Genomic DNA, 26,288 nt, shown 5'->3' on the forward strand with positions numbered 1-26,288 from the left:
TTGTGCCATCCCTGCCAAGAGAGGCCCTGATCAGTGATAGATGCAATCCTCTCCCCAGGGGGATTTCACAACCTCAGGATCCTGGGGGAAATCCAGTCCTAAGCAGTCAAATGGTCAAAATACAGATCATAAAGATTAGAGGAGGGAGGGAGGAGGAGAAAAAGTTATTTTTAATGACCCCATCCAGTCATAAAGTGCTAAAGAAACCTCAAAGTGCCTGAGTCCACATTCCTGCTCTAATAGGCAGAGGTCCAAGGTCACAATGAACTCTTTCTTCGCTCATTTCATCTTTGTAATGCCCCTCAGAGGTGGGGACGTTTCCCCTATTGTATAGTTGGAGAAACTAAAAGCAAATAAAGTCACAGTTACGAAGACAGGCACTGGAGCCAAGAGGCCTGAGTTCAAATTCCAACTCCTCCATTCACCTGCTATGTGATCTGGAGCCTCAGGGCTTCAGTTTCCTCATCTATTAGATGGAGGATAATGTTGTGAGGATAACATGAGACCGCGGTACGAAGGAAGGACACCAAGCCCTGCGTGTGGTTTCCAACCAGGGTTGTCCATGACGAAGTGCTGGGGTCCGCAGGAGCTCCTTTCCTGAGGGACGCCCAGGCTCCCGGGTGGTTTGACTTTTCCTCCTACAAAGTGGAGGTTCTGGAAGAGCAATCAGATACCTATAGCTGAGGGCTCTCTGGCCGCCAATGTCAGGTTGACTAGGATGTGGGGCAGGTACCATTCCTTAGCTCAAAATTCAAATCCAGCCGGGATCTTTTGTCCAACCATTCCCTTACTAAATGGTATCAATCCGGGCCCACTCAACACGAGAAGATTTTAAATGTGTCAGAATCAGCTACAAAGTCATTCCGGCCAAGCCTGCTGACCAAGCCGGGCGACGCCACTTGGATCTAAAAAAACAGTCTGAGATCATGAAACGCCTGTCTTCTGGGGGCAGTAGGCTCTAAAGGGAGCCGCTAAGGAGGAGGCCAGGAATGCTCTGAGCAAAGCCAAGCTCCTGGGAATAAGGGTGTGACCTCCCAAAGTGACTCCTTTTCCAGATCTCTGCCCTTGGCCAATATCGACATCAGGAGGCCCGGAACCGGCAGCCCCTGGGGCAGAGCCATTGGGCCCAGGGGAAGCCCCTCAAATAGGCAGGGCCAGAGCATACATCTCGAAATAGATCAGAGCAGGGCACCCAGAGAGCTTCCCAGCAAATCACCCGGCCTCAAGCCTGGATGAGACCCACTGCAACCAGGATCCCCAGTCCCCTGGGGGCCAGGCAAGCACATACATGAGTGACCTTTGCACAGGGGACCGTGATGAATACACCCCACCCGCTGGAGCGGCCTCCACCCCCACCACCAGAATTGCTGCCAGGCAAGGCAGTGGGCCCAGCAGTCCCAGACCTGCCCATTTGCAAAGAATGCTAAGCAAGAAATCGGAATGAATTTTTTCCGTGAAATCTCCAGATTTTCCAATGTTGGTTTATTTCTTTTAAACACAGCACAACCCAATCAAAACGTATCTGTGGGCAACACTGGGCCTCAGGCCACCAGTCTGCAACCTTAATCGAAAAGGCTGGAACAGCGACGTAAAGGGGTAGATGCTCAGGTCTGCAGCTTTCCTCCCACTCGCCGTGGCCGCCCCCCACCTCCATCCCCTTCCTCTTGACCCCTTTGCCAGCCCCCGATTGATTGGAATGGGGTTCACATGCGTAGGAGCGGTTTATCTGCCTCCACAAGCTCACCCATCAGGCAATACCCACAGCCCAGGACTCGGGAAACACCTCTCCACCGAGAGAATACCCTCTGCACTTGGCTCTTCTGGAGGCTGAGGTTTCCTCCCCGAACAGGATGGATTTCCATGCCAGAGTAAAGGTCTGCGCATGCTCCCCGCTCCAGACCACGGTATTTATACAGTTTCAAAACTACAAGCGATTATTTTGTTTCATAAGAACAATCACTATGCAAATGAAACCTCCAGCTAATACAAACAGGGCTGTTAAATTCATTTGCCAATGTTTATGAAAAGAAATTCGGGGGGCCCTGACCAAGCAGCTAAGAAAATGTTTAATCACAAGATACATTTGAGGGAGGAAATTAGGCAAATAAGAAAAGATGCCCAGACTTGGCTCCCTGAGCCCCCCCCCACCACCACTACCTCCCAGCCCTCCTTTACTCAGCAAGACAATCATAGTGAAATGAAGAGGTTCCCAGAGGACAGGCGGATGTCAAGACTCGAGGAGGAAAAGCCAGAGAATGCAGATGCGAGGCAAGAACCCCAAGTTCCCAAATTTGGACCGTCCCCTCTGAGTCTACCCACCCCATTTTTTTTTTCATTTGGGTTTTGTTTTGTTTTGTTTTGTTTTGTTTTGTTTTGTTTTGTTTTTGGCGGGGTTGTGGGAAGGGAGGAGGGAGAGAATGTGCAGGGGCTTTAGCCAGGCTGGCCGGGCGGGTGTGCACAAGGTGCTTGCTGATCTGTGGCTCCTACCTTTGTCAGCACTAGAAGTCAGAACACATCCTGTAGGGGCTCACACATGTGGCCAGGCCCTGAACCACAGGACTCGGGGTCAGCATGGGGCCTCAGGGTCAGCATGGGGCCACAGCCTGTGACAGGGCAGGGGGCAGGCTAGGGGACCCAGGCAACACCAGAGCAGGACAGAGTGACTGGGACTCGGGCAGGATGTGTCAGAGGGGAGCATCTCAATTCCTGGGAGGGCCATGTTGTAGCCCCAGAAGAGTAAAGAGCCCCTGTGTCAGGAGGGATTCTAGAATGTTAGAGCAAAGAGAAAATCATCTCATCAGGCTTGCTTGGGCTCAAACCCCCATGTGGAGCCTGTGTGACCTCAAGTTACTGTCCCTTCCTGTGCCTCAGTCGCCTCCTGTTTAAAATAGGGATTAGGAGGGGCGCTTGGGTGGCTCAGTCAGTTGAGCGTCCGACTTTGGCTCAGGTCATGATCTCACAGTTCGTGGGTTTGAGCCCCGCATCGGGCTCTGTGCTGACAGCTCAGGGCCTGGAGCCTGCTTTGGATTCTGTGTCTCCCTCTCTCTCTGCCCCTCCCCAGCTCGTACTCTGTCTTTCTCTCTCTCTCTCAAAAATAAAATAAACGTTAAAAAAAAAAAAATTTTTAAATAGGGATTAGGAAAGCATGCCTCACAACACGGTTGTGATAATACAATGAGATCATACATGTAAAATGCTTAGTTGTGTCCCTTGGAACTTAGTAAATGCTCAATAAAGGGTAACTGTCAGGCCCAAATCCCTCACTGCCCAAAGAGGGCTGCTGTATTTCCCTCAGTCACACAGATTAACCCCAGCTCCAGTGGGTCCAGCAGATTTAAGGGAAGAATGGGTGGAGGCTAGGGCCTGGCCGTGCAGAGGCCCCTCTGGGAAGTACACCCGGCAAGGAGGCAGGAGGCGGTGGTGGTAGGAGGGACCTTTTCAGCCAAAGCTCCCTGGGGCTGGGGGAAACCGGAGCCTGGCCCTGGCAGGGCCTCCCAGGGGCCCGGGCAGGGGCAGCTGTCCAGAACTGTCTGTCCATGGAGGGGGCAGGGAGGCTGCCACTCGGAGCACGCCGTGTGCCAGTCCCTGGGGCCGGGCCGGCTCAGCCTGCTGGCTCCATCCAGAGCCCGCCCCAAGGGATGCTGGGGGAGGCAGCCAGGATCAGAGCCGCTGGCTGCGCACTCCCCTCCCCCAGCAACAGGGGACTAAAGTGGGTCAAGGAGGAAGGAGGGGGCCCAGGAGGGCTGGGGGAGGGGCCCGAGGAGCTCAAAAGGCACCCAGAGGGAGGGGACCAGGGGAGGATGCATGGAAAAGCAAAACCATGTGTGCAGTGGGCCTTGGGGGGCCAGGGCAGAGCAGAGCAGAGGCTGCCGAGGACTTAAGGGTTCTCAAAATCACCTCAGGATTAACTACAGGGGGACCTTAGCCCTGGCTCCTGCCCCTAGAGCATTGGTCCTTCTCTTTCTCCCACCCCCTGGCTTTGGGGGCTCCATTTCCCCCAACCCCTCAACCTCTTCCGGAGCCCCACACCCAACAGCCCCCAGCCAAAGGGTCTGTGAAGAGCTCTCAGTCAGTCAGCTTTGGCCCTCTGGCTCAGACCAGCCGGGAGGTGTGGTCTGAGGAGGGCGGGGAGAAGCAATCTAGCTGATCCCACCCTGGGTCCAAGCTCAGCAGGATGGTGGCAATGCCAGGCCAAGTCAGGCCCCAGTCACCAGGGAGAAGAGAGTGAGCCCCATGTCACCCCAGGGGTATCCTTGGGGGACCTGGTGCGAAATAAAAGGAAAAGAGTCATGAAATGCCAAACAGGGCTGTTCCTCTGCCAGAAGGGGAAGCCAGGCCCCGGACCCCTTAGGGGCAGGAGCTGGGGGACCACAGTTCAGCCCAGGGAGACGAGGACTGGCGGTCAGCCTCCACCCCTGGCTGGCCCTGGCCCAATTATCGGCTTCTCTCCCAGCTCCCCCACCCTGCATGGCCCAAAAAAAAAAAAAAAAAAAAAAAAAAAAAGGAAACAACCACCCAGGCAACTCGATATGGTCCAGAAACCTCCAGGGTCCTTGGGTTCCAGGAAGCGAGCGCAGGAGGGGGTGGAAGGCAGGGAATGCAGAGGGTCAGTGCCCAGGGAGAGGGATCTGAGGAGGGAGGAGAGAAGGAAGGCCTGCTTCCAGGCCTCTCAGCTAGGACGAGTACCCGCTGAGGGGCAGCCTGGAAACCTGGCCCAGGAGGGGCATGTACCCTTGGGTTCAAACTCAAGCTCAGGGGAAGATGTTGAGGGGGAAGAAGCTGCAGGCAGAGAGGCCAGGCCTTGGGCCCACAGGGCAGTCTGAGTAGAAACAGAGACCCAGAGAACTTTAAATCTCAGAGTCCCTCCGTAAAGCCACCCACCCCCAGCTAGCACGTCGAAGATTCCTGGGCTGAGCCAGCCGGTTTCTTGGGGCCTGGTCGGGGGGTAGGGGCACAGGAGAAGGAAAGACTCCCCACCTAAATGCAGCAAGCAAGTGCCTCCCCTTCCCACCTAGCAGAAAAGAGGAGCAGTCCTGGCGGGGTGTGCAGTTCCCAAGAAACAGGGAAGCAGGTCCAGTCCTGTGCACTGCCCACCCCACATGTCCCAAGCACCTGGCCTCACCCTCCCAGCCCCCACCTGTCCAAGCTGCTTCTCACCCCAAGTTAACTTGAGGAGCAGGCCCAGGCAGACAGGAAGGGGGGAGGGTAAAGGGGTGTGAACTTGGCCACCAGATAGGTCCTCAGGGGGAACGTGGCGTTACCAGCCTCAGAGTTCATAACTGTTTATGGGTCTGTCTCCCAGCCCAGCGTGGGTTCCTGGGGGAGGGGAGGCCTGCTCCTTCACCAGGCTGGGAGAAGGTGGCCCTGGGGGTGACTCAGGCAGGCACCATGGTGTCAGGCAGCCTGGCTGTGACATGTGACTTGGGGTCTCAGGCTGACCCTCAAAGTTTCCTCACCTGCAGGATGCAAACATAATGGTACCAACCTCAGAGGGCTGTTGAGGGGATCCATGAGAAAATATGTAGAAAGCATTTAGCGTGCACTGGGCACACAGTCAGCCCAATAAAAATGATCAGTAAAAAGCCTTACCCCTTCCCACTGCCTCTGTGGCCCAAGCCACACCTGTCTCCAAAAGAGAAGAGCAAACTCTCCCAACAAAACTAAGGCAAGACATGATGCACAGAGACATCTGTGGACAGGCCCAGCCTCACCCCATGTGTCTGCGTGGGGGCCTGCACTCAAACTCAGAACCCATGACAGGCCTCGCAGGGCCCTGGAGAGTCTAGGCAATGGGTAGTTTGAGGCAATGAAAAGAGGAAATTCAGAAAAAAGCCCATTCAGGCACCCAATCCAGAATGAACTGTGGATATAGCAGGCACACAGGGACAGCTGTTTTCTCAGTGTCCTGGCTGGAGGTGGTGAGAATGGGGGCAAGGGCTTGGGGTTGGGACCCCTGTCCGTAAGACATGGGGCCTTGGAGACGCTCAGCCTGGTTGATGACTGGACACCGGCTGTGCTACGCATGGGCTGTGTGGGTCCAGACCTCCCTTTCTCATCTGGCTAATGAGGGGGACCCTGTCCAACCTACTCCCTGGTACTTGGAGGTGCCTGTGAGAAGCTGTGCGACCACGTGATGCTCAGAGGTTGTGCAAATTTGGGGAATATTCATGCTCAAGGCATGGGGGCCTGTCCTGGGATGAGCAGGCCACCCCAAACCCAACAACCTCTGTCACTCCCCTCCTTTGCCTCCTTCTTCACCTGTGTTCCGGCCCTTCCAGGAAAGCCCACTGCACATGTCCCTGCCCCTGCAGGCACACATACTCTAAATTCCCCCAGATTCAGTCCCCTCAGGTCCTCATGGACTTTCCTTCTCCCTCCTCCCTGCACAGGGCTGAGCCCAAGGCAGGGGGCAGGCGCCCTGGGAATGAGTTCAGAGCCCAAGGGCACCAGCCACCCGCCTCTGCAGTTCCTTCCCCCGTCATCCTCCCAGGCCAGCTGACACTTCCCCTCTTTTGAAATGCCCTCCCAGGACAATGCTGTCCAAGGCTGACAAGCCAGAGCAGTCTCTCCAGAAAAATATTTGACACTTAACTGGTGTCAATCTTTCCCACTTTATTGTCATCCTCATTACCTGCCCCCAACTAAACTGTAAGCTCCCTGAAGGCAAGGACCTAGCCCTTTTCACTCATCTCTGTGCACCCAGCTATAGCATAAAACCTAGCACAGACCCAGAAGTATGCATCCAGGGAGCACCTGGGTGGTTCAGTCAGTGGGATGAGCCTCGGCTCTTGACTTCAGTTCAGGTCATGATCCCAGGGTCATGGGATCAGAAACCACATCGGGCTCCGCGCAGAGCCTGCTTGGGATTCTCTCTCCTTCTGCCCTTCTCCCCCACTCACACTCTCTCTCTAAAGTTAAAAAAAAAAAAAAAAAAAAAAAAAGCATGCACCCAGGGAATGAACGAAGTCAAGAAGTATCCATCTAGTCAGTGAATGAGTGAATGTTAAGTGGCAAACACAAGAACCATTATTCACATCTGTTTGCCAATCTTCCGTCTATAATGTCTTGAACATAAATGCACTCAAAATTGCACTCCGGGGCCATATGTAGCCAGAGTACCTGTTCAAATCCTGTCTAGCCCTAGCTGTGGGACCCTGGGCAATTTAACTCGCCACGCTGTGCCTCAGTTTCCTCCTCTGTAAAACGGGATAATCACAGTGCCTACCTCACAGGGTTGCTGAGGCCCGCAAATGAATTAACGAGGGTGAAGTGCTCCGAAGCAAACCAGTGACACTTACTTCTTACTATTATACAATCATGGCCGGCCCAAGCCGCGATCAGCTGCCCTCCCTGAGTCCCGCCCCAGAGCTAAGGGCCAATCAGTGCTCCAGTCCCCAGAGGGCCCCCCAGGGGCACATCTGGCCAGCGGAGCCCCGCAGCCCACCCACGGGCTGGCCGCCAGCTGTGGGCTAGGCGCCGCCGCCTCCCGCCCGCCCCCGCCCCAGCCCCGGGCCTGGGGCTCAGGAGTCCCGGGGGCGCCGGCTGGGCCCCGCCAGCCCCAGACTCGGAGGGGCGGGCGGCGGGGGCGGCCCGCGGTGCAGAACAAGCCCCGGCCCCCCTCGGGGCAGCGCGAGCGAGCGCCGCAGACCGCGCCTTCCCAGCCGCTCCCCCGCCGCGGCCGCTTTGTGCCCAAACCTGGGCCTGAGTTATTGCGCCGCAGCCATGGAGCCCTCCCGGGCGGGGGCCGGCCCGCCGCGTTCCCAGGACGGCCGCCTCAAAGGGGTCCGGGGGCGCCCCCGCGGGAGGGGCCGCGTTCCCAAGCGCCCGGCCAGCCCCGCAGGCCCCGCAGGCCCCGCCCTGAGGCCCCGCCCCCGGTCCCTTCCCCTTGTCCTCCCCCTCCACCCACCCGGGCCCGGACCTCCTCTCCCTCCGCCAGCGCTTCTCCGTGCCCGTCTTCATGCCGGCTACCCCGGACCCACATCACCCCGGGCGGCTCCGTAGACTGACCCCAGGTGGGCCCCAGGGGCCCCCAGATCCCACCTCTGCTCCGGGAAATCTGGGCTCTACCCATCCCACCAGCTTCGGGTCAGAGCCCTGGCTTAGAAAAGGGTTGGATTCTGGGCTGGGCCTCTGAGGGAATGGGTTGTGGGAGCCTCCTGGCCTCATTTTCCCATCTGTCAGATGGGGGGGTGGGAATGTAGGTCCAGTGCCAGGCACTGGGGACATGGCAGTGACCGACACAGGCAGGGGCTCTGCCGTGTGGTGCTCAGAGCCGGCTGCCCAGGGAGGAACCATCCCTAAGCCCTCCACTAACTTGCCCAAGCTAACACGGAGATAGGACTGTGTGGTTTGGGGAGCAGGAAAGAGCCAGTGAGGCTCCTAGGGCAAGATTGGGATCCAGAAACCTCCCTTGCCCCATCAAACTGACTCCTCACCCAGAGAAGCCTGTCTCTGGGGCCTGGACTGTGCCATGGAAACCAAACACTGGGCCAGCGGTGGATCCTCCCATTGTGGGAGCCAGAGATCCAGAAAGGACCCCCATCTTCTGCAACCCCCCACCCCTTCAAAGCACCAAACAAAAGGCTTCCAGCCCCCAGCTCCCCTCATGCCCCCTCCCCATCACCCTGGGCTCAAGTGTCACTTCCCAGATGGCCCTGTCTGGACAGCTTCCCCCGTCCCTCTCTGCCTATCCCAGGATCTGCTTTGTTTCCCAGAAATTGTGTTACTGACTTGTGTACTTGTAGATGGCACCTCACTGCCACTGCAATAAACTCTCGCCTGTCTACTGTTGTGGCCTCAGCGCCTTGAACAGTGCCTGGCACATAGTAGGTGGTCAATAAACATGTCTGAGATGAACAAGAGAACAAATGAATGAATGAACAAAGAGATAAAGAGAGTAGCTCTTAAAAGCCTAGAAACCCACACTGTACCCGGATAAGAGGATACCATGACTGGTGACCAAATAAGTGTGGAAATCAGAAACTGTTAACATCTCTGAGAGTCCCACATTAGCATTTTAAAGGCTCTGAAAAGCCCTGAAAGTTTTTAAAACTTTTAATTCTGTTTAATGCAGTGTTGCCAAATGTGTTTGGCCACAGAAAAGTTTTTTTTTTTTTTATTCTTTTGGTAAAACCTCAACCAAATCCTGGAATACATTTTGGGAAACATCAATATAAACTCACTTTCCACCCTCACAACCATGACTTTACAGATGGTAAACTGAATCTTAGAAAAAAGACTTGCCTCTTTCGTTCTGTGAGGTCAAGTCTAGCATAGTGCTCGGCACGTAGTAGGTGCTCCAAAAATATCCAAATGAAGGGCTATAAAGTAAATTCATGAGTAAAGTTTACCACCCACGTGTATCTTCTTGGCCCCTGTACCAATAGTCTGAATCATGCAAGCAATGACAAGAGTCTCTTCCCCTGGGAAGCTGGCACTCACACACCTACATGTACACACACACACACGTACATACATGTACCCACACAGACGACTCGAGCCAGTACACACATGCACACAATACAAACAGGCACACACAGTCATATACATATACAGACACATACACACAGGTACACCCATGCTGGGGCATATGCCTTCCACACAGTCCCCCTTTCCTGTGCCTGGCCAGTATGGCCCTTAAGGAAGGCAACTGTCCTTGGTGGGGAGGAGGGGACATAGGGCTGGAGAACTTCATCCACAACCTGGCACTTCCCAGAGGGTAGAGTTACTCCAGCAGGTGACAGATTAAAACCTAGGTTTTTTTCCCACCCATTTTCTCTGGCACAAATGTACAGGCGAGAGAGAGAGAGAGACAGAGTCAGGCTGCCCTGAGTATGACTCCCACTCCAACCCTCCAGATGGCCATTTCGGTTTGACAAAGCCCCTCCTCACTGCTCCTGAGATTTCACCCACACACCTCTCCTGGGAGTGGAGCCCCCATTTCACAGAAAATGAAGCTGAAGTTTATCATTAACATGGTGAGGATGTGGTGGGATAAGGGTGGGAGCCCAGGTACACTTGTTAAGAAACCCCCAACACCCAGAAGCTTGAGGGTCCCAGGTTGTTCCTTAGGTAGGCTCTGCTCTGGAACAGTGGCAGCAGCAAGATTGACCCCCAGCTTTGCCCTGCCCTCAGGCATAATTCTGCTACAAAGTAATTGTATGACCTTGGACATCTGACTTGCCCTTTCTGGGAAAATCTGATCATTCACATGAGACAGGAGCTCAGCTAGGATTCTCTAAGATCCATTATTGCTCATGAAAAAGAAAGCCTGAGGCTCCCACATGAGTAGTCAGAAGTGAGTGTCCAGATTAAATGAGATACTGCCTGTAAAGTACATTGCCCAGTGACCGCATACAAGGAGTATTCATTAAATGTTAGCTGCTCTTGGTGTTGTCTTTCCATCCTTCTGGGTCCAAATCAAACACTACCCCTCTTCCAAACCTTGCCTGATTCCCTCCATCAAAAAGAATCCCTTCAGGGGTGCATGGCTGGCTCAATCAGTAGAGCATGTGACTCTTGATCTCAGGGTCATGAGTTAGAGCCCTGGGTATAGAGAATACTTAAAAAAAAGGGGGGGGGGGGAATCCCTCCAACCTCTCTTAGCCCTCAACATGCACCTCTATCTTGGGCTGCTCTATCTAGTCCTGTGGTTAGAGTCTTATGTCCTCTCCAGACTGTGAACCTGGTCTACCTGATGGCATGGCCTCCATTTGGTTCATCTCTGCATCCTCCCTGGAACACAGTCTATGAGTCTCACCTGGATAAATACTCAGGATTTAGATGGGAGGGCAGGGAAGGAAAGGATGGATGACAGATGAATGAATGGATGATTGGGTGGATGATGAATGGATGATGGGTAGATGATGAATAAAATAGATGGATGAGGGGCGCCTGGGTGGTGCAGTCGGTTAAGCGTCCGATTTCAGCCAGGTCACGATCTCGCGGTCCATGAGTTCGAGCCCCACGTCAGGCTCTGGGCTGATGGCTCGGAGCCTGTTTCTGATTCTGTGTCTCCCTCTCTCTCTGCCCCTCCCCCGTTCATGCTCTGTCTCTCTCTGTCCCAAAAATAAATAAAATAAAAAAAAACGTTGAAAAAAAAATAAAATAGATGGATGAATGGATGGATGGATGGATGGATGGATGGATGAATGGATGGATGGATAGATGGATGGATAGATGATGGATGGATTGATGGGTGGATGGATGGATGGATGGATGGATGGATGATGGTTGGAAGGAAGGAAGAAGAGACATGAATAAAGGACTTAGGGAAAGAAATGCCCAAACCTCCAGCTGCCCCTTCTGAAGAATAAATAAAAACAGTCTATAAACATAAGGAAAATGGCCAACCCTGGTAGTAATTAAGGAAATACAAATTAAAAGATAAGCTGTTTCTTGTCTATCAGACTGGCAAAAAGAGAAAGGGGGAAAGAAGAAGAAGAAGACAAAGGAGAAGGAGAAGGAGGAGGAAGAAGAGGAGGAGAAAAAAAAAGAACACGTCAGTATGTGGGCAAGGATTAAGAGAAACCTACATTCGCACACTTATTGAAGGATAAACTGGTACACCCTTTGTGGAGGGCAATGTACAAATATCTATCATATTCTTCGAGTGACTACCCTTTGACCTAACAACTCCTTTTCTAGGAATCTGGCCTAAGAGGCACAAAGATTTATAAATGAGAAGTCTCCCTGCATCATTGTTTTTCACAGTGAAAAACTGGAAAACAAATAAATGTCCATCAGTGGAGAACTGTAGATAGACTGTGGTGCATCCGTTCTATGGAATGATGGCTGCTGAAGTGGAGTAGATCTACAACGCGAACATGATGGTCTTTCCTAGACGAATGGTTCTTCAGCCTGGCTGCACATTCATATTCCCCCAGGAAGCTTTAAAAAAGAAAGAGGGGCGCCTGGGTGGCTCAGTCGGTTAAGCGTCCGACTGGTGATCTCAGCTCAGGTCATGAATTCAGGAACCGTGAGATGGAGCCCTGTGCTGATGGCACAGAGCCTGCTCGGGATTCTCTCTCTCCCTCCCTCTCTCTGCCCTTTCCAAACACTGTGTTCGCATGTGCAGGCTTGCTTTCTCTCTCTCTCTCTCTCTCTCTCTCTCTCTCTCTCTTTCTCTCTCTCAAAATGAGTACTTAAACATTTTAAAAAATACAATAGGGGCGCCTGGGTGGCTCAGCCAGTTAAGCATCCAACTTGTTAACAGGCAATGTTATTCCTTGAAGTGCCTAAAATGATATTGAAGCACCACCAAGACTGGAAACTCACTGCTACTTGAAAACAGCACATAACAGAAAGTAGATCCAAGCAGTACATGATACTATCTAGGGTTAAAATTATGTATATATGGATACATATGCATATGTTTTTGTGTAAATGCACCACACCAAAAAAGGTCTGGGAGAAAAGATAGCTGTGGAGAACAGTGCTTACTTCCGGGGAAGAAAAGCATTAAATTATTTTTTAAGATGTGTAAATCTTTTTTTCAAGATGTGACTATAGGGGTGCCTGGATGGCTCAGTCGGTAAAGCGTCCGACTTCAGCTCAGGTCATGATCTCACAGTTCACGAGTTCGAGCCCCACATCAGGCTCTGTGCTGACAGCTCGGGAGCCTGGGGCCTGCTTCGGATTCTGTGTCTCCGTCTCTCTCTGCCCCTCCTCCACTCATGCTCTCTCTTTCTCCATCTCTCAAAAATGAATGTGTTAAAAGATTAAAAAATTAAAATTTTTAAAAATAAAAAAACAAATAAAAATTTTAAAAGATGTGACTATAGATCCCCAAAGGGCAGGTTACACAGGCGGGTGGCGAGCAGAACACAGCTCCTGTCCCTTCACTCCTGGCCCCCTCCCCTAGCCCAGAGTCCGGGGACCTCTCCAGCCCTGGAAGAAAGCATGAGCTTCTCTGCTGCCTTTTCTGGCCCATTGGGCAGTTATAAATAAAGGTAATGGTCATTGACAGGTTTGCTACCTCCAGCCGTGTGACTCTGGGCAAGGTAGTTCTGTGCCTGTCTGTACCTCTGCGAAACTGAGATCAGTCCGAGAGCTGATGTGAGAACTAGAGGGACAGGCGGGATGAGCTGGAGGCAGGGTCTGGTACAAGTAAGTCCCTCCGTGTGTCCTCCGCAGGGATCAAGGTTGGCCAAGCTGCTTGCTTTGAATGGGCACACCTGGGACCAGGTCATCCTCTACCCACGGAGTCCCTGGGTCAGAGAAAGACCAGGGAACCTGCTCCAGTGATGTCTGGCAAAGCCCCTGGAGCCAAAAGAGCCAAGGACACCGCCAGTTGAACTCTCCGACACCTGAAAAGACACCAACATCACAGTCAAGCCCTTGACGCTTCTCTTACCTGAGTTTTCCCTCAGTGTTCAAAAGGGCCACAGGAGCAAGGGAGCAAGAGCCCAACCGCCCTGCACGGGACTCCCTAGAGCTGCCTCTTCAGACTTCTCACTCTGCGGATTGGTCACTTTACAGAGTAACTTGTAAAGACCTAACAATATCTTTCTAGCCCATATTATTATTTTTCCATACTTTTTGTTTGTTTGTTTGTTTGTTTGTTTGTTTGTTTGTTTGTTTTTAGTAAACTCTACCCCCAAGGTGGGGCTCAAACTCACAACCTGGAGATCAAGACTTGCATGCTCTACCCACTGTGCCAGCCAGGAGCCCTGAGCCTGTATTTTTTTTTTTTTTAAGTTTATTTATTTATTTTGAGAGAGACAGAGTGTGTGAGCAGAGGAGTGGCAGAGAGACGGGTAGAGAGAGGATCCCAAGCAGACTCCACACTGTCAGCACAGAGCACGATATGGGGCTTGAACCCATGAACCGTGAGATCATGACCAAGCCCAAATCAAGAACCAGATGCTTAGCGGACTGAACCACCCAGGTGCTCCCAGCCTGTATTATTTTAAAACCAAAGCTTCTTGTGTTTTCCCCTTCTTATGTTCCAGGAATTAAAATCCTAAACTACTGAAGGCAGGTAGCTGATCCAATCAGTTCCATCCCATTTCATAGACAGGGAAACTGAGGCCCATAGAGGGAACTGTCCTGCCCAAGATCACAGAGCATGCTTCCTCCAGCCCACAACCCCCACATCCCTGGAGAAAAATAAATCAAACTTGACTCAGGCCTTCAGCCAGAAGGCAATCTTTCTTTTTCATCTGAGTTGTTGGGTTTTTTTAATAAATTTTTTTAATGTTTATTTATTTCTGAGACAGAGCATGAGTGGGGAAGGCGCAGACAGAGAGGGAGACACAGAATCAGAAGCAGGCTCCAGGTCCTGAGCCATCAGCACAGAGCCCGACGCGGGGCTCGAACTCACAAACCGTGAGATCATGACCTGAGCCGAAGTCCGTGGCTCAACCGACTGAGCCACCCAGACGCCCCTCATTCTGAGTTTTATTTAACTGCCAGGTTCTCTTACAAACACACCTCATCTTCTCCTTCCTGCAAACTTCCCCCAACTCCATCCTTCACTCCTAGTGCTGTTCAGGGGCAACGGATCCCTGAAAGACGAGGAAGGTCCAGAAGGCCACTTAATAAAAGCTGGGCTGCACAGGCCTGGCCAGCCCTGAGCCAGCTCAAAAACGTCCAGTCCGAAGCCCCCTGGGCCAGGAAGGGGCAGGAGGAGCATGTGATGGGGAGTTTATTCAGTGAAAAGCTTGTTTTATTTAGAATTAGCATTCGAATTTGCTTAGCATTTTTACTGAGGATTTAGTATGAAAGTCTCCTGTTGCTTTTATCATTCAAAAATGATGTTTTACAATCTAGCATAATGTTTGGCACCAAGCCTTGAGTCACCAGTAGCTCCAATCTCACCGCAGAGAGCTGCACCCCCAGTGTGGGTGAGGATAGAGGGAGAGGAGGCACAAGCATCCCCCACCACAAGGCTCCAAGACCTCAGGGATGGGGTATCTCTCACTTCTTGATGCAGAACGGGGGCTGGGGGGAGCTGGAGGGGGCAGGAGAGCCCATCAAAGATGGCGGGGGGAGCCCCAGTCAGATCCCCCAGTTTCCTTCATCTAGGGGTGCATCCACTCAGTCATTTGCTCACTACTCCCTCACTCACTTGCCCACACGTTCACTTATTCCCCTAAAGTCTGCACATCCACTCGCTTAAGAAATCCTGGATAAACACAAGGACCCAGAAGCTCAGGTCAACACCATCAACCAGTGAGTGTGGGGTCCTGGAAGCCCACCAGGTTGACCACATCTCATATGTGATTTCCTGCCCCCGAGTGAGGGGGGCAGGGAAACCTTTGCCAATTCTCGGTAGGGTTGTTCTGGGAACTGGAGATCTGAGTTACTCCCTAAGGCCCTGGGACACAGATCCAGGACCAACGTACCTACATTGTGGAGGCAGATTGCACTTTAATGGAAAGAAAACATCTGAACCTCAAGCTAAAAATACATATAGGTAGTGAGCTCCCGGAGAGTGGAAGTGTGCAAGTCCAGACTGGATGAAACTAAGGATGCCACAAACATACCCAAAGAGATCTGAATGAAGTGACCTCCAACCTGGGACTGGCAGGATTCTGAGAAGTCCAAAGGCAAAAAGAGCGCAAGTCGAATCTTCCCAACGTGCGTGCCAGGCCCTTGGCTGGCCACTCTCTCCCTGAGGGGCACAGGGCATCTGCAGAGCTGTCCTGGACACCAAGGACAGTCCTGGACACTGCTCACTGCTCCCCAGAGAACCCAATACTCTGCAGCCTCCGCCCCAGGTGACAGGAGCCTGCCCCCTCCTCCCATCTCCCCTCCTCTGGGAGCCCACTCTCCTCCCTCACCCTCTCCCTGGGGACTCCCTAGACCTGGTGATTGTGTCTCCTCTCCCCAGGTTCAGACCCCAAGCCCCAGGGGGCTAAGGACCAAGCCATACCCCTGGCTCAGGGACCAGAAATTTGCTATGTGTTGCTGGTGGCTTCAGGGTCCTGCAGCCCCCCAGAAAAGGGAGTCACACCCAGCCACTACCACCCAGCCTCCTTCTCCGGCCATGCCCTGATCCCTAACCAAGCCCAGATGGCCATCACTCTGCCTTCAGGCAGGTAAAATTCAGTGCAACAGGAGTTAGGTGAACAGTATGTTTTATTTAATTAGGATCAACAGAAGAGATAAACCTCACAGCAGGACAGGGAATGACAACGTTGCAAAAAAATAATTCATGCCCAGGTAATGAAAGGGCGAATTTCAATTACAGAGAAAACTGGGAGAGAGACAAAGGTGCCTGGCACCTCCAAGGAGGAGGAGAATAGTATAAGCGTCAGCAATGCCCAGACCTGCGGGCCAGGGGTGGCTGGCACTCTAGGACTGGAAAGGAAGGCAACCAGGTGGCCCTTCTGGAACAGCTGTCCCTCCCTTTCCTCATCACAAATAAACCGGCCTACAGGGGGCAGGGCTGGGGGAGCTGTCTGGGTTCTAGCCGGCAGGTGTGGGGGCCATGGGGATCTGCCCCGCCAGGGTCACCGGGCAAGCTCACAGCCAACCAGGCCCAAATGAAAGGTGTCCCCAAGGGGAGAGAACAAACGTTCTAATCCTGACACTGGTCACCAGGTCACTCAGCTGCTAGCCCCCCCAACCCCTGCCCTGCCCCCTGCCACCGGCCATGATAAGGTCACTCATCCAGTGCCCTGCCCTACCTTTGGACACGCCTATCTCGCCTGTCAGGCTACAGCAAGGAAACACACCGCCAGCTCTCCAGAGTCCCTCCACCTTCTGAGCCTGCTTCTCACGTCTACCCTGGAAAATGGAGGCCTTGAACTGGGTGACTTCCTCCAAGGGTTGTGGGCTGAGACCCCCAACCCACCACCACCTAGGTGCCGCCTGAAATTGAAAAGTTCATGATGAGGATGGCTGCATAAAAACGTGAACGTACGAATGCCACGGAACCGTACCCTGACAAATGGTTAAGATTAGGTAGATTTTTAGGTTATGTATATCTTACCTCAATTTTTTAAAAGGGAAAAAAAAAATGAAGAGTTCTGGGCCCCTCCTTAGACCAGCTGGGTGCGCATCTCTCACACCTGAACTGGGGACATGCAATTCTTTTTCATTAATTTAAGTCATCTCTACACCCCACGTGGGGCTCGAACTCACAAACCGGAGATCACGAATCACATGCTCTTCCGACTGAGCCAGGCAGGCGCCCGGGGGAGGTGACGAGCACACAGCTGAGAATCCACTCCTCTGCAGGAATCCATGCTCTCCCCACATCAAGGTTCCCCTCACCTTTTCCAGCATAATGCCATGAAGTACCTCAATAAATACTTCTTGTGTAAAGGAGTATTCGAAACAAGGAAGCATCCAAGTTTCACAGCCCAAGGAAAAATCTTTATCGACCTATTCTCCCTCCAAAATGAGCACACCCACCATGCTGTCCTTCCCTTGGCTTGGCCCCCCTGCACCTCAGACAGCAGAATTTGCACAAGTGGGCTCGGCACGTTCTCCCTCTCTCTCCCCCTCATGCCCTCACCCTGTCCTTCAGGTGACGGCAGCCCCAGCACCCCCATTAGCCATGAGGAAAATTGCTGTTAAATTAGCGAGCCCATCTACAGAGCCCCATTTTATATCCCAATTCAGAAGATGGCATGAACATCTGCTTTCACTTCAAGACATTAATTTTCAATTATTGGAGAAAAACAAAATTAGTCCTGACAAATTGCTGGCGAGCACAAGCTCTTGTCTGGTGGTTCATAATAATAACTTCGGGGGCCCACAATTAGTGTCCTCGGACGGAGTTTCCTGACGGGTCCCTGTCATCTGAAGCCCGCAACAGCAGCCTCCTAGTGCCGGACCATTCTCGGCCATTCTCAGGGAACGGCCTCTTCGGGACAGGCTCAAAGAACTAAGGAAGTTAGAGGTTCTTCTCTTTCTGGAGAAGGCAGGGCTGGGGTGGAGGGGAAGGGAGAGGTTGAATAAGAAACACCCACCCTAACCATTTCCAGCTTCAGATGGTTCAAGCCTTGCTTCCCTTCCACGCACTTATATGGGAATGCAAATCACTCCTGAGTCCAGGGGCACCCAGCAATGACACACACATAGACCACTTTATAATTCCAGTCTGCCATCTTCAATGGAGGAGGGACGGGTGACATGATTCTCTTACGAGACCCCTTCCACCCCTGCCGAGACCCCTTCCACCCCTGCCGTAATGTCATCCAGGATTCTCAGTCCAAAACTCAACAGCTCCAGCCTCTGAGATCGGAATTCTTATGAATCTTCTATAACAACAACAAAAAAAACCTGTTTGCTGGGGTCCCATCAAACCAGGAACCTGGTTCAGCCCGGGCCAGAGTCTACAGGAAAAAAAAAAAAAAAAAGAAAGAAAGAAAGAAAACTCTGACTTTGCCAATCTCAAGAACCCCAAATCCAGAGAACAACCCACTTGATAAGATATTATCAACACTGTAATCTCATTTGATGGGTTTTTTTTATGTATCTTGGCTGCTGTAATCACTGTATCAATAAGAAGCCACTGAAATGTGAATGAGCAGAAGAATTCGGAGATAATGACGTGGCAATCTTTGAATGTGACTTGTCACAATTGAAAACTAGAGTGTGTTTGCCTAGCGAACAGTCCAGACTCCTGCGGGGGGTGGGGGGGTGGGTGGGACTGGAGGGGTAGTAACCAGAGGGAGGCAGGTCAAAAAAAAAAAAAAAGAAAGAAAACAAAACAAAATAAAAACAACAAAGGAAAATTATATCTTTAAGAAGAGAATGAAAGCCGCTGCTACTTCCAAAGTCAACTGGGTAACTGAGCTCCAACATTGTGTAATTGACTTTGCAAGTAGAACAACAGCAACGTAACAAAGAAAATGTCAGTGTTTTCACAGCACTAATCTATAACGCTGGGAGGCCCTCCCGCTGTCAGCCAGGGCTGACAATACAATAGCTTTCAAAGGGATATTACCATCATGCTTTTATTCCTGACATCAATCAAGACAAAGAGAATCCTTTTCACAAGACATTAAAAATCAAACCTTTGTACAAGAAGATAGGTAAAACAGCATTCTCCTTAAAGACAGCCACACAGCGCAATCAGCTAATTGGCGCTCCTTAAAAGAGGTGAAGTATTTGTATTTACTGAGTGTACAACCCCAATCGTTGGCTGCCACCGATCCTGTCAGGTAAGCTATGAATCAAAACTTTCCATCAGCATTGCCCCCACTCCACTGCACCCTCCCTCCCACAGTAGGCAGAGGGAGCTGACAGCGCTGTAAACTTCAAACGGGATATAACTGATCCAGGCTTAATTAGTCCATTTTGGGTGCAAAACTACTCTGATTCCTGACTAACGGGGCACAAAATGCCCTTGCAAGCTGAGAGGAACCTGCAGAAATTGTCAGTTTCACCAATCCAGGTTTTCCCTGGCTACCCACAGCAATGGGGTGCCCACTAACAGCTTTCAAGGTATTATTCTTTTGCAATTACCCTAGACCCGCAGATAGAAGCCCTGATATCTATGGGAAATGTTTTCAAGACGTTAAGATAATATTCTTTGCAAACACCAACATACCATAGACCAGGTCCAGGAAAGGTAAATCCATCTCAACCTCGACCAAAGGGTTAACTGAATCTACACATTGTTTAGTTAAAAAAAAAAAAAAAAAAAGACGCGGTGGGGGCTGGTTGGAGTTGGGGAGGCATTCAGGAAAGCTAAGTCATCTTCTGCTAGCTTACCAACAAGAGTTTTTGATGACTGCGTGTCAAAAGTTGGTGCCACTTACAGAACCCTGCAGGTCCAGGAGCGGGGAGTTGTAAGAGGTGCCCATGTTTGTGAGAGGTCATTATCTGCACACTCCAACGCACCCACCGGAGTGCAAGGGGTCCAAGATGCCACCTCCCCATACCTCTTCGGGGCTTGATGGACCCACTGGTCCCAGGCCCCAAACTATTGCTAAGGAGGAGGGGGTAGAGAACTCACTCAATTTCCAGCAGGGGGTCCCTTTGGAACCCAGAGCCACGGTGTTGTGTGACTTTTTCCTCCGGTACCCAACAGACCACCTGCCAAAAATACGGGAGTCCAGCCACTCGAAGACAGAGATGCTACTCTATAAGCATCTGCAGCAGGAAAGAGGTTTTCCTTTTCAAACATAACAGAAACAGCTTTCCGTTTATTCTTTAATTGTTTATTTTTAAACAGTATCTGAACAACAGGTGCTGTTTGTTCACTTTACAAGCAGAAATTTTAAGGGAAGAGGGACCTGGCCTCAAAACCACGCTGAACAATCCTGTGCTGCTACCACCACCTACATCAGCCTTTTTCCAAAAGCCAGGCAGCAAGCACGCCTGTACAATCAGCCTCAGTGGCGGGTTCCTTTCGTTTACACATCCAAATGAACAGTTAAGAGAAATCAATGCATCTAATTGCCAGACTATTAAATCCTACATCAGGGGAAGAATTCCACAGCCACCAGCTTAAGAGTTGGCTACCGATATAGCAATTATTGCAACTTTCTATTAGATTGAACCAGATCCCCCTTTGGTCTCCAGCTAGCAACACTGTGCTCAAAGATGCTGCACTTCTGTTTCTTCTCTCGTTTCTCCCTCCTCCTCCTCTGCTAACACACTGTAGCATGCTACAACAGTGCCAGGGCTGGCTGGTTCTACTAAGTTACTTTATGACTGTAAAGTCACCAGCATTTTGCACCTTTCTGTTATTAATGCACTGCTGGGCACCTTATGGTTAAACGTTTAGCGCGGTCCTCCTGCCAGAGGCACATAGTTATCTTATTTTATTGCTTATTAAGTTTTTGCAAGGAAACAGGTGTAAGAATCTAAACAGCAATTACTAGACATAAGGGATGTTTTCTAGAGTAAGACAGGCTCTTCCAGTCACTGAGAGGTCGGGGACTTAATAGAGGGGGGGGGGACTAAATATTAGGATTAAATGTCACTGCCCAATCCACACAGAAAGCTAAAGAACCTATAAAGGATTTGTTTTGCCCTTCCTACAAGATCATGTACATTTAGCCAAACAAATCTCGGCAATTTACACTTGTATGTGGTCTCAGCTGAATCAAGAAACCTGTAACCTCAGAACGCCTCTATTTATTACATCTCAATTATTTCCATGGAAACACAAGCAGTGGCGAACACTGTTCCCAAGTCCCTAGACCACCAAATTTCTAAGATGGACTTTTGAGGAGCTAAGAGCTGGCAGGAGAGGAAGACAGAGAAAAGGAGGAGAGTGCAGAGAACTCACTGGGGGTGGTTTTGGATGTTGGGGGCGGGGGGGGGGGCGGTACATGGACACAGCCTGAGTGCTAATTAATATTAAGAACTGTAATTAACAAGCAGTTGTTAGATGGAGAAAAGCAACTATTAAAATTATTCAAAAGTTTTAAAATGAGGCTGGGAAAAAAGATGTATTTAATTCTCCATATACATAAATAAATAGGCTTTTCGTGGATCTGAGGAGGCAGTGTGGGTGAAGGGAGACAGGTTACCAAGTCACCTGATATCATCAGCCAAAATAACATCAGTGAGATGCGATGAGAACAGCCCTGGAGAATGAGGCCAAAATTATCAAAGGAAACAAATCATCTCACAACTGCCACACCACACCACCAGGAGACAGAAAGGGAGAGGGAATGGTGTACAGAGGGAAAATCGGTCAGAAAACATGACTTTTGTAACATTCGTGGGATTTTGGTGTGTTTGTTTGTTTGTTTGTTTTTAATCAGAAGGTTTTGAAAACCAATGAGGCTATTTCCACCCCCCACCCCCACCCCACCCCACCCCCCATCCCCGTCCTAGTGCCCTGGCCCCCTTCCCTATTTGCTGGGTGTCCTCCCTGGGAGATGGGTTTTCCAAAGAAGGACAAACAGGCACAGGGACAAGTGACCCCGCTCCAGAAGGAAGAATGTATCCATGAGTGGGAAGTGAGAACCCCTCCACACACACACCCCAGGCCTGTTTGATTTTCAGAGCAGCAAAGCCGGGGCTTTCAAATCACACTTTCTGAGCATCCATTAGAAATTGTTATATTTCTGTCTTTCCTTCCTGCTATGGGCTTTCACATTTCCGAGATCAATTACGAATTACAGTCAAGCGACTTTCACAGCAGAATGCGCGGACTGGGGAAGTCCACAATGCCTCCACGTTAGCCCTGACACACAGCAGTGGAGACAAAATAAAACAAAATCTAAAAGGCACCACTGTTCCTTAAGAAGCACCTTCAAGCATCTTTAAAGGTGAGGACCTTGTCATTTTAAACACTTGGTGTGGAGCTGTCCACACTCAAGCACACACTTTGAATATTGCCTGAGAAAGGGGGGGGGGGGCAGTTCTTGAAAAGCCATAAATCCATCACCTGCTGAAACTCTTATCTATTCAAATTATCATCTCTCTTAATTCCTCCCTTGATAAGTGGCCACATCTCCACCCTATCCACCCCAGTAAACTGAATAAAAGGCAAAGTGGTGAGAGACCAGGGTTGTAGCTGCTTTTGGAAAATGCAAAGAACCACAGGGAGAAACAGAAGGTCTCAGGCTCCAAGGGCAGAAAGGCGCTGCGTGGTTGATATTTACAGTACTTCTCAAAATGCCTACACTGGTCTCGTTCCCACTTTGCTGTCCTTCCCCTACCAATTAGCTGCAATTGTCGGCTATACATACACACATATAGATTTGGAGAGAGACATTCATTAAAAATCATGTCAAGTCTCATTTCATGAAAGACTGAGACCAATTCTTGAGTCTTTCTCAGAGATACAGAGTGGCTTTAGAATCAGGTTCGAGCAACTCTGAAACACCCACCCATCTGTTCCCTGCAAATTGCTCTACCTTTGCTTTCTGTGTCTCACCTTCTAAAATAAGGAGGTTTGGAGGCAGAGATTGAGGTTAGAGGTAGGTAAGCTTTGCATCTTCCTTTATGAAAAACCTGCTCCTAGCCATAGATTTAACTCAAAATCAACTATGGGAGTTAAATAAAACTGTTTTACCAACCACAGATTCCGAGTCAACATTTTCTTTTGGGCCATCTTACGTGGCTCTTGAAGGAGTAAGGACTGAGCAGTGAGCCACGGAAAGAGAAAAGGAATCAAGTATTATTTCAAGCCATAGAGCCCTTCTATTCAGCAAAAGGACGAACATCTACCATTTGCCTGTCACCTTCTTGGGTTCTCTTCTGATTACCTTGCACCTGGATCAGAACACCCTCTGGATCCCCAATTCTGGGCAGCAGGCCATGTGATCCCAGGTTGGGATGACCGCCCTGGTGAGGGGAACAAGACCAGCTTCTCTCAAGGAAACAGAGGAAAGGGTGCAGCTGCCTTGCCTGGAGTTTGGACTGAGTTGGTCTGCTTCTAAGATGACAGGGACAGTCTCTGCTCAGCCAGGCGCCCTGGAATCTGCTGGGACTCTAGAAGGACAGCAATGGCGGGTGTCTCACAACCTTCCTTGCCAGATTCAGTCCCAGCCTTTCCAGCCCGGAGCAAGGCTGGCAGGAAGGGAGCGGGGCCCCAGCGCCTTCCCGCGCAGGCCTCCAGGAAATGAACTTTTCAGAGCAGAACTGGGCTCGGGCCAGAGGTCATCAGGGGAGTTGGGAAAGGACAAGGGCCTCGGGACTTTTGGCTCCAGAGACGTAGCAGCTTTCATCCTGTCCCTCCTCTGTCATCTCTCAGCGCGACGGGCCGGCCGGGCACCCACCCGAGGCGCTGGAATCGGCACAAAGCAGCAGGCAGGCCTGGAGAGGCCAGCTGTGGGGGGAGAGAAGGGCAGGGGAGGGGCTCCGTCGCCTGCGCGCGGCCTCTCCCTAGGGCCTTTGCTCTCCAGGGGCCCACCAGAGCCAGGGGCCCTTGATGGAAATAGAAAGCAAAGCAAAGAAGACGAAGGAAGGGGGGGTGGTGTTTGTGTGTGTGCGTGTGTGTCGTGTATCCTTACTAACGTGCGCACTCCAGGGACCCGACACAGGAAGCTGGCCTAGGTGTCGAGGATGTGAAGCGCCCAATGCCCGTGGTTGGGTCCCGGGCGCCCTCCACGAAGGGGCGCGCGCGGCGGCCGCTGCGCTCCCCTGGGGACCCGCGTCCTGCCGGCGCTGCGCAGACAATGAACTCCTGGCGGAGGCTCCCGGCCCGGTTGGCCTCAGTGGAGGAGGCAGGAAGTGCGGGGGCCCGGGCCGGGAGCGCGGCTCGGGCAAGGGACAGGGAGGGGGCGCCTGGTGGCCGGGGCGGGGACGCGGCGCCCAGGGCGCGCGCAAGCTCTGCCCGCCGCCCTCCGAGTCCCGGGGCGACAAGGCGCGGGCCGAGGAAAGGCGGCAAGGCCCGGGGCCGAGCGAGAGCGGCCTCGGGGTTGCCGGCCTCCCGGGCGCCCGTGCTCACCGCCTCTTCCTTCCTCCCGCCGCCCGCCCGCCCGCCGCCGCCGCCGCCGCCGCCACCGAGATTCGCAATCCCCGCCAAGTCAGGCCCGCACCCCTTGATTGGCCACGCGGGCCCGGGGCCCGCACAGAGGAAGCGGCGAGAGCCCCTCAGCGGCACCCCCGGGCCCGGGTCCCCCGCGGGCGGCGGCGCGGAGCCGGGAGAGGGTCTGGGCGGGCAGGGTGTCCGCAGCGTGCCCCCTCCGCCGCCTCCGCCTCCCGCTCGCGGCTTCCTCCTCCCCCTCCTCTTCCTCCTCCTCCGCCTCCGCCTCCTCCTCCGCCGCCGCCTCCTCCTCCTCTCGGCTCGCTCGCGCGGGTCCCCGGCCGCCCGCCCGCTCGCCGGTCCCTCCTCCCTCGCTCCCTCCCTCCCCGCTCGCTCGCGCCTCCGCCGGGCCTCGCTCGCTCACCTTTCACCGAGCGCGGCTTCGCCTGCTTCCGCCTGGACATGTCCGGGGCTCCCGGCGCTCCGTCGCCCTCCGCGGCCGGCTCCCCCCGCCGCCCCCCGCCGCTCCGGGCTGCCCTTCTCCCCCTTCTCCTCCGCCTGCCTCTCGGAAACTTTTTTTTTTGCAGCCGGGTCGGCGGCTGCGGGGAGCGGATCGCAGGTCCCGGGCGGCCTCCCTGGGGGGGACGGCCCGGGCCGGCCGAGGCCGCTCGGGGGCGGGGGGAGGCCCGGGGGCCGCGCCGGGGCCCTGCCTGTTGCAATGCGGCAGCCGGGGGCTCTCGGTCCCAGCGGCGGTCCCAGCGGCGCGGGGAGTCCGGAGGCCACTCGGCCGAGCCGAGTTATGCAAAAAAAAAAAAAAAAAAAAAAAAAAAAAAAGCCGCCCCCCTCCTCCTCCCCACCCCCCGCCGGCCCCCGGCCCCTGCGGCCCCCTCCCTCCCTCCCCCACCCTACCGCCACCCTCACCCTCCTCCTCCTTCTGCTCCTCCGCCCCTTGCCGGATTTTTGTGCAAAGTTTGCAGGCGTCCGGCCACGCAGCCCGGTGCGGAGCTCACAATGAACCCATCTGAGGAGGGGGGGGACGGGGCTGGAGTCGAGGGGGTCTCAGGGGGGGTGGAGACCGGGAGGCGGTCGGGAGCGCCGAAGCTCAGCACCCCCCGGAAAAAAAAAAAAAAAGCCTTCAAATTAGCCCCTGCCGCACACAAAAAAAAATAATAAATATTAATGGATAAAAAAATGTCCAAACGCCTGGTTTGGAGATTATGATGGATGGGGAGGGGGGTTCCCTCAACTCAGCCTACTTGGGAGCGGGGGGGGGGGCTCGAAACGGCCGCAGTGGCTCGGAAGCCGCAGCTCGGGGCCCCTGGCTCACGCCCCCTTCTCTGGCTCTCGGCTCGGTCCGGCGCCGGCCCCCCGGAGGAGGAAGGGGCGCGCGGGGGCGCTCAGGCGGCGGCGGGCAGGCGCGCCCGTGCCCCGGGCATCGCTCAGCCCGTGCGCCGGGCCGCCGCTGCCTGCCCTCGGGCTGCGGTGCTCAGCGCGCGGCGCGCAGCCGATCCCCAGGCCGGTGCCAAGTCGCCGGCCCCGCTAGCTGCCTCCATGGGCCAAGGGCTCGGAGAGGGGGGAGGCGGCGGCCGCGGCGGCGGAGGAGGACGAGCAGGCGGCGGCCGGGCTCCCGTCCTCCCGGGCAGCGGCGGCGGCGGCGGCTGCGCCCCGGCTCCTCCGCGCTCCAGCCGGCGCCGGCCCGCCCGCCAGCCTCCCTTGCGCTCCTGTCTTCTTTGTGGTCGCTGGCTCTCCTCCTCCCGATCCGGCTGCTGGGGCTGCACTGCAGAGACACATAATAAAGCCAGGCTTGGCTGGAAATGTAGCCGGGTCCCAGCAGGAGGATGTGAGGAGCGGAGTCCCGGCGGGGGAGCGCTCTGATCCCGTGGGGCGCCCCGCACTGCTCCGGCTCGGATCAGACGGAGAGAGGGCCAACAGCACCGAGCGATGGACAGCGCTG

General features: G+C 53.2%; 1 protein-coding gene across 2 annotated transcripts in view; it reads right to left on the minus strand.

Moving 5' to 3' along the window:
- Window positions 1-25,142, minus strand: part of ZNF423 (zinc finger protein 423) — a 334,391-nt gene extending 309,249 nt beyond the window's left edge. The window contains exon 1 of one of the 2 annotated variants that reach the window (XM_043599153.1): window positions 24,759-25,139. In XM_043599153.1, the coding sequence (XP_043455088.1) occupies window positions 24,759-24,798 (40 nt within the window). In that variant the 5' untranslated portion in view covers window positions 24,799-25,139. Of the gene's footprint in view, window positions 1-24,758 lie in introns of both variants that reach the window. The other variant, XM_043599154.1, reaches the window with a different exon arrangement.
- Between the last annotated feature and the right edge of the window lie 1,146 nt (window positions 25,143-26,288).

Source organism: Prionailurus bengalensis, chromosome E2 (assembly GCF_016509475.1).
Source record: "Prionailurus bengalensis isolate Pbe53 chromosome E2, Fcat_Pben_1.1_paternal_pri, whole genome shotgun sequence".
NCBI lineage: Eukaryota > Metazoa > Chordata > Mammalia > Carnivora > Felidae > Prionailurus > Prionailurus bengalensis.